The sequence below is a fragment of the Etheostoma spectabile genome, chromosome 3 (genome assembly GCF_008692095.1).
Source record: "Etheostoma spectabile isolate EspeVRDwgs_2016 chromosome 3, UIUC_Espe_1.0, whole genome shotgun sequence".
In the NCBI taxonomy this organism is placed as follows: domain Eukaryota; kingdom Metazoa; phylum Chordata; class Actinopteri; order Perciformes; family Percidae; genus Etheostoma; species Etheostoma spectabile.
The window spans coordinates 1,094,009-1,102,812 of NC_045735.1; the positions used below are offsets into that span (position 1 = coordinate 1,094,009).

At 40.3% G+C, this 8,804-nt stretch overlaps 1 protein-coding gene across 5 annotated transcripts in view; it reads right to left on the bottom strand.

Annotated features, from left to right (window-relative positions):
* Positions 1-933: 933 nt before the first annotated feature.
* Positions 934-8,804, bottom strand: part of zgc:152863 (sushi domain-containing protein 6) — a 20,297-nt gene continuing 12,426 nt past the window's right edge. For 2 of the 5 annotated variants that reach the window (XM_032512095.1, XM_032512094.1), the window contains exons 4-5: positions 7,607-7,751; positions 4,551-6,541 (exon numbers count right to left, since the gene is read on the bottom strand). In XM_032512095.1, coding sequence (XP_032367986.1) covers positions 6,235-6,541; positions 7,607-7,751 — 452 coding nt within the window. In that variant the 3' untranslated portion in view covers positions 4,551-6,234. Of the gene's footprint in view, positions 947-4,550; positions 6,542-7,606; positions 7,752-8,804 lie in introns of those variants that run through there. The other 3 variants (XR_004331441.1, XM_032512097.1, XM_032512096.1) reach the window with 3 other exon arrangements.

Below are 8,804 nucleotides of genomic sequence, written 5' to 3' on the forward strand. Positions count from 1 at the left end.
ACTCAGTCACTTCTTGTTCTCAGTGTTCAAAGGTGACTTCCTGTCGGCGACGTGATGTCCTCACGCGCGCGCCGGGCGGACAGTGGAGGTCAACGGCTCCTGGTTACGTAACCACGCTGCTTGATAAATGAGTCGCGAGCTGGTCAGAGTTCATCCATTTCTCAACTGGAAATACCAGAAGAGAGAAGAAGTACATTTTGTACATGAGAAAAACAAAAACAAAGCCATAGTGCGTAGTTTCTGTCTTCCCCCATGAGGAGTTCTAGTAATGACAACACCCCCATCATCACGCGCACACCCTCCCCCCTCCTACACACAGTCGTAGTAGTGAAGGAGGACACGGAGGATGTAATTATCTTCTGGGGGTGAAGGTCACCGGATCTTCTGAACACGGCCATGCTGAGAAATCCAGAGAGTTGGGTGGAGCTGACAGTCTTAATTAGCTTTTATCAACTTATTTGGCAACGACTCGCATGTAACGGACGTTCATTAATGTGAAAACGTTGGGCACTAAACCTTCAAGCTGAGCAACATGACAATAAAACTCAAGAATAAATAAATATTAAGTAGATTCTGCTTTTAGAGAGTCGACGTGCTTGTAACGCGTCATTGAGCAGTCACGAAAACAGAAGTTTTCACATCTTCTACTTGGGTAAAAGTAGTAATACCTGTGTGAAATACTCTGTAACAGGTAAAGGTTCTGCATGATAATCATGTAAAAGTATCGGCATCAAATATAGGCCTAAAGTACCAAAAGTACTTTAATCCTGCAGCAGGTAACAATGGAGCTCATTTTAGTTATTTTAAATACTGCAGGGTAGTTTACTATATTATTATATAATCACTCTGGTGGTTGGTGTGTAAATAATTACATTTACTCGAGTACTTAAGTTTAAATATGAGGTACTTATGTCTTTTCATGCTTTCTACTTCTACTCCACTACATCTCAGAGAAATATTGTACTTTGTACTCCGCTACATTAATCTGACAGTTTTAGTTACTTATCAAATTAAGATTTTTGCACAAAAGCTAAAGAACAGCTGATTGGATTAGCCAATCAAAGAGAACCGTTTGTTTCTATAATGTGATATAGTTCTGCATCGAGTAGCTACTTTTACTTTTCATAACTTTTCCTGATGATTCTTACATAACATAAGAAGGTAGATCTTCGGAGGATTTATCTTTCCTCTTTACATTGTTTTAATTCTCTCGAGTCTTTTTAACCCTTGTGTCGCCTTCCCGTCAACAGCAGAACAAACTACGTTTGTCGTCCCTACTCAGCGATTTTCGAGCTTTTTCCAGATGTTTTGGTCACTTTTTCATCCCTTTTTTCAACATTGTTTTATGCTTTTTCCAGATGTTTTGGTCACTTTTTTCCGACATGTTCTCTCCTTATTCCAACATCCCATATTTCTGATTTTAAAATGCTTTGAAAACGGGTCAAATTTGACGCGAGGACAACATGAGGGTTAAAAAGCAGTTGAAGACTGTTATTCAAACAGGTTTGTAGTTAGCGTTGTATGTCTTATGTATTTTCATTTCATTTTATCATGAAGCACAAGTGCTATATAAATGAACTTAATTTATTTGAATTAATATCATTTTACAAATGACTAGCTAATGTACTCGACCTGTCAGACAAATGCACTGAACGCGAGGTATAAAGTATAAAAACAGAAACACACAAGTACCTCAAACTCGTGCTACAGTACTTGAGTATGTGTACTTGTTACGGTCCACCACTGGTTTTGGGGAACCTGGTTTGTCCTCATCCCTGACTCACCCCCCCCCCGTCATCCTACTGTAACCACTGCCTACAATAAACCCACTTCTCCTTTTATGTGTCCTAACAGACTTCTGCTCCAACACACCACAGCAGGAAGTCGCTTATTTAACCCTTCGTTACCACAGCGTTTCCCCGTGAACGGTAACAGGAAGTGACCGTAACAGCAGCAGATTGTTTGGAATAAATACAAAAAAGGCAAAAAGAAAAACAACAGGACACCTTTTATTATCTGTAGGACCAAACAGTGGTGCAGTGGTGGGAAGTAACTAAGTACATTCACTCTACAAATGTGAAGTACCTGTACTTTGTGTATATCCTCATGAACTATCTACCCCATTTATTTCCCTCACTTGATGTTTCATAGAGTAAATAATCCCTCGGTGCACATACTGACTTAATATTTGGATTTGGGGCATTCATGTGCTGGTATTTTGTAGCAGTAAATATAATTATTATTATTATATAAGTATAATACGTCTGTCTACGGTTTTATTGCATCAGATTGACTTTGACTCCACAGTTCAAACCAACCAGAGCTGGAGCCGTTATCTGGAGAGTCGATCAATGGAAAATTAAAATCAGCAACAACATACGTGATTGTATAAATATTAGTATAAATAAAATGTATATTGGTATAGATCTCCATCTAAATGTGTCGCCAGATGTGTTGATGTTGAATGTTTGTCCATGAGTTGAGAAAGTTGAAAAACCTTTTATCAAGGTTATAGTCGTCTTTATTTTTTATTTTTTTTTCCTCTTTTTGTGGCTTTTCCCCAATGATTTTGTCACTTTTTCAACATTTGTCGACGTTTTCTGAGCCTTTTGAAATTTTCGCGGGTTTTTCCCCAAATTTTGAAAGCTTTTGTTCTTTTTACATTTGTCACTTTATTTGCCATTTGTTCCCATTTTAGTCACTTTTGACATTTTTTTCTCTTTTTTTACACTTAACATTCTTTTACCAATTGTTTTTTTTCTCCAAATGCTATAAAATTGACCAAAAAAACCAACAAATTCAATGAAAGCAGTGAAGTGATTATTTATTTAACTCGTTGTTGGGAACCTTCCACGTTACTTTATTGGATGACTTGTTTGAAAGAAACCCAAATTTGTTATATAGAAACTTTATGGAAAGCGGACAAATTTGACCCAAAGACAACAGAAGGGTTAATCTGAGATTTAACATACACATTAAGAAAGCAGGAACATTAATCCAGAAACATTAACAGTATAATACGTAATATATAATATAACGGGGAACATTTTACTGCACAACGGGTAGGCTACCTTTACTTTGATACTTCCAAGTACATTTTGCAGATAATACTTACATACTTTTACTTTTTGGGGGGTTTTGAACGCAGGACAGTGACTTGTAGAGGAATAATCTCAGTGTGGTGTTAAAGTAAAGGGTCTGAACACATCCTTCATGTTAAAATGTCTAGAAAGCTCAACCCTTATGTTGTCTTCGGGTCAAAGTTGAAAAACTTTTTTTGACACAATTTTTTTCCTGCTTTTGACTCTTTAAAAAATTCATGGTCAATAAACCTGATTTATATGATATACAGTACTACCTACTTTGAATTTAAAAATTAAATCAAAAATTATGAATTATTTTGACTAATGGATATATTATATATATAGTAGAAGATCAGAGAATGTTGAATGAATCACACACTGGTTTATGTCAAAGTTGAGTCAGGATACGGTTTAAAAACCATTTAAAACATATTTCTGAGAATGAGAATGAATGAAAAAACAAAATACAATGGAAGTGATTATTTTACTTGTGAATAGTATTATATGTCCCACACAATGTACATGCATTGTTACAATACAAGTTATTTGGGGGGAATTTGGTTGTAAGAAACCCATATTTCGGATATAAAAACTATGAAAATGAGTGAAACACAAGGGTTAAACACTGATATCTGAAATGATCGGACCACTCGATCCCGTTCATCAGGTTTGATCTTTCAAAACCTCGCTCTCTCAGGGAAGGTGAACCGGGTTTTTATTTATTCCTCTCGTTATCTTTCCTTCAACACACAGAAGAAAATCATTAACTTTGTGAATTCTGTGGTGTGGTGTGTGGTGTGTGTGTGTGTGTGTGTGTGTGTGTGTGTGTGTGTGTGTGTAGCTTCTCGGCAGGATCTAGAAATAAGCAAAATATTTTCCTTTTTAATCACTGCAACATAAACAGACAGACTTTTTTTTTTAACATTTCAAACCATGGTTTTTAAGATCTTGCTGTTTTTTCAGCTGTGAAAAAAGATGAATTGCTTGAGGATGTGTAAAAAAATTAAATAAATCCAAAAACTAATCAAGACACAAGCCACAGCTCTGCAAATGCTGCTAAATCCAACATTAAAAACAATCTGTACAAATATGTTATAAGTGTGGGGAATAAAAGGATTCCTTTACCCAGGCGTAGCTAATCAGTTCTCACACACACACAACACACACACACACAACCACACACACACAACCCACACAACCACACACACACACAAACACACACCAACACACACACACACACACACACACACACACACACACCACACACACAACTACCACAAACACACACACACACACCACACACACACAACACACACACACACACACACACACACACACAACACACACACACACACACACACACACACACACACCCACACACACACACCACACACACCACACACACACACACACCCACACACATCCCACACACACCACACACCACACACACACACACACACAGAGCAATTATGTCAAACACCTCAACATTTATTTATCCATATAATCTTGTGCAATAATACAATGTACAAATAATCTTCCTGTAAATATTACAATTCCATATTAATAGTCAAGATTTGTTGCCACAAAACAAAAAACATAAATTACATTCAAGGTCTGTGAAGGCATCGCGAGAGGGGGCCGGCCGGCTGACGTGAGGACACCGTTTGATTGGTTCACGGGGTTTTTTTGGTCCAACGTCTGTGGGCGTTTTTTGTTTTTTGTTTTAATTTTTTTTGCAGGTTGTGGGATGAAAAGGTTTCAAAGCACCGCCGCCACCAGGGTAAATTAATGTACACGTCGTTTCAGATTCCTTTCACTGTACATTCAAATTCATAAAACTATTATGTGAAACACCGCGTGGCTTCTGAGCTTTTTCAAGTCTTTAAATATAATGCACACACACACAATCTATATCACGACGTGTTATTTGTCATCCCGGGTTACCAGAGTTACAGTGCGCACCAGTGGGGGAATGCAACAGATTTGAGGTACTTTACTTGTACTTTACTTGTAGAATTTATTGCAACTTTTTGCTTTTCCACTACATCTCAGGAGGTAAATATTGTACTTTTTACTTTTTACTCGTCTAACAGCTTCATTTACTTTTCAGATGACAGTTTTTCATCCTCTCCCTGTCCAGTGAAAACCACGTATCTCCAGATGTGTTGCTGTTGAGTGTTTGTGAGACACTAAAGGATGAAGTGTTTCCTCTATTTGTCTGTATCTATGTGAAAGTTCTCCTACTTCTTAAAGCTAATTACAGTCTTTAAAAAGCCTCTCGGATCAGCTGGAAAATGCATCGTCACAAAGCTGAGAACAGGGCTGTTCATCTGACACCATGAAAACTTGAAAAACTTTTTTAGAGATACGTGGTTCTCCCAGGAAAGCATGATGATCTCATTGAATATCATATAAAAGATAAAAATCTGAATACTCTTTCCACCACTGCTGCGCACCACGCTGGCTTCAGATCAACACCACCGAAGGAAACGCTGCACAAAAGGCAGAACGAGACAGAAGTGGAGTAGAGTTTGTTGCCTTGGAAACACACAAGGGTTTCTGCAACAGCGCGATCTGGCCCGTCACTGACGGGAAAGGATGGGCGACGTCTCCAGAGCAACACATACACACACACACACACACACACACACACACACACACACACACACCCCCACACACCAACACTTTATGCGACGGTTGTCCTGTGAAAACCTCATTATTCCAGTTTGTGTGATGATTTTTTTTTTTTTTTTTACTTTATATATCTTATTGTTTAAACAGTTAAATATATATATATTTATCACAAAAAAAGGCATTCAGGTTATAAAGGTTTTCACCAGACAGCACGTAAACTCCCTTCTCTGTCACTTACATTCATTCAACGCACTTTACAATCACTGTTCCGTGTAGAAACAGCCTCATCAGTCAGGTCTTTGTGATCTAACATCTGGCCAATCAGAGCTCATCGGCTTCGTCTAAACAAGCGTGTGATTGGACCGACTGTCCTGATGCTGGTGAGCTGCGGCCAACCAGGAGAAGTGCAGAAGTCTGCTGTCAGTCTGTGTTTTCGTTTCATTATCTGCAGAGTGAAGACTGCAGCTGTCAATCAAACCCCGTCCTGTGGTCCCGTATGAACGCCGCGGTCCGGCAGTCAGGTGTCCTTGTCCGCGTCCCTCGTCCTGTCTCTGGCGTGTGACGACTGGACCTCCTCGTAGGGGGGCGGGGGGTTGTCGGGGCTGGACAGGAGGAGGGGGCGGCGACTGCCGTCCGGTTGGTGGTTGAGAGACGCCGTGTGACTGCCGGGAGCCTCCTGAGCCAATAGGAGCTGGGTGGGCCCCGGGGCCGAGCAGGGGGGCAGGCGCTGCCCCCAGCTGCCGTACACCGCCTCCTCGTAGGAGGGCAGGGAGACAGGAAGTCCGTCCACCATCAGGTCCAGCTGGTCTGAAGACCGACGGCTGCTGGGACACACACACACACACACAGAATTACACACACTGACCTCTGACCTCAGTCATTCACAGTATTTTATTTTTTATTTTTTTTGCAAAAAATTTTATAAAATGGATTTTTCTCCCCAGAATCAATATTTGTTATGTACTTATTTTTTAACCAATGATTCACCTAAATATTTTCTGTTCATACCAGAGGTGCCCAAATTCTTTCATATGAAGGGCCAAACTGTATCTGGATGGAAGGCAACGGGCCAAAAATAAATGTTGATGTTGAGGAATACCGTAATTCTCACCATTCTCCGTAGAAAAAACGCGCCTATGTAATTTAAATGGGAAGTTTAACAGCACTGTGCTTTACATCGCCGTTAAACTCAGATTACTTTTTAACTGCACAACATGTACGTTTTGTAGTCAGTACTTTTAAAATAAGAGGAAAATAAGCATGAGCATGTCAAATCCGTGGCGGGCCGAAACAAAGAGAGCACGGGCCATGGTTGGCCCACGGGCCCCAAATTGGGCAGCCTTGGTTTATCCAGTACCGCTGACTGGCACTTCACCATAGCAGTTTCCAAAAAAAATGACCGAGACAGAAAATGCAAATATTCATGGTATGTAATTTTTTTACAAATGATATAAATGTCAGGATGACTGACTAACATGTGAAGTGCATTCTTCTTAGAAAACAATCAGATTTTAGAACTTTCTTAAGAAACATCGTCTGTAGAAGTGTACAACTACACTTTTGTTTTTGTGAAAGAAGTAAAAAGAAAATCGCAAAACTCATTACTATCGAATCGCAATACAAATTAAATCGGCACACATGTATCGTAAAATAATCGAATCGGGACAAACACAACACACACACACACACACACACACACACACACACACACACACACACACACACGGAACAACACACACACACACACACACAAGGAACAACACACACACACACACACAACACACACCACACACACACACACACACACATGCACGCCCCAGCCCTCGTGAATACAGAGCAGAAGCATTACCAGCGTTGGGGATCAGAGCCGTAAAGGAGGCTTTCCTCACCTGTGTGATTGACAGGGGTAGAGGCGGGACTTAACCACCAGGCAGGCGGTGGTGGTGAGCAGGAAGATGGACACGCCCACCGCCGTCGTGGCCATGCTGGGCATCGAGTCGTTCACTCGGTCGTCAGAGTTCATGTTGGGACCTTCTGAGGAGGAGAAAGAGAAGCAACAACTGAAGACACCGACAAACACCTGAAACGGTGCAAACACCGGCTGGCCCTGGTGTTAACCGAGCACTTGGCTTCACAGGTGGGAAGTACAGAACTCTGTTTTGTGCAATAACACGGTTAGCTGTTCATCAGAGAGATGAACAGCTGTTCATCAGAGAGATGGACATCAGAGAGATGAACAGCTGTTCATCAGAGAGATGAACATCAGAGAGATGAACATCAGAGAGATGAACAGCTGTTCATCAGAGAGATGAACATCAGAGAGATGAACATCAGAGAGATGAACAGCTGTTCATCAGAGAGATGAACATCAGAGAGATGAACAGCTGTTCATCAGAGAGATGAACATCAGAAGATGACATAGAAGAGACAGCTGTTCTCAGAGAGATGAACAGCTTTCATCAGAGATATGACATCAGAGAGATGAACAGCTGTTCATCGAGAGTGACATCAAGAGATGAACAGCTGTTCATCAGAGAGAACATCAGAGAGATGAACAGCTGTTCATCAGAGAGATGAACATCAGAGAGATGAACAGCTGTTCATCAGAGAGATGAACATCAGAGAGATGAACAGCTGTTCATCAGAGAGATGAACAGCTGTTCATCAGAGAGATGAACATCAGAGAGATGAACATCAGAGAGATGAACATCAGAGAGATGAACAGCTGTTCATCAGAGAGATGAACATCAGAGAGATGAACATCAGAGAGATGAACAGCTGACTACTGACCCACAGTGTCAGGTTCAGTTCTGGTCCATAACCCAGTAACACTGTCTCTACAGCACCTGTTCACTGGTTCCACTTATTATTCCACTTATTTAGTATTATTCATCATTCCCATTCTCGCATCTCACTTATTATTTTTTTTTGTTTATTCATCATTCTCATTCCCTATTCCCTCCCTGTCCATAATGTTCACACTGTTCATATTGTAATATAATAACATAATACTATTTATCCCAACATCCTTGCACTATGCTCCACATTTAAATAATTTGTATTGCTCTCTTCATTGCACTCATGCCT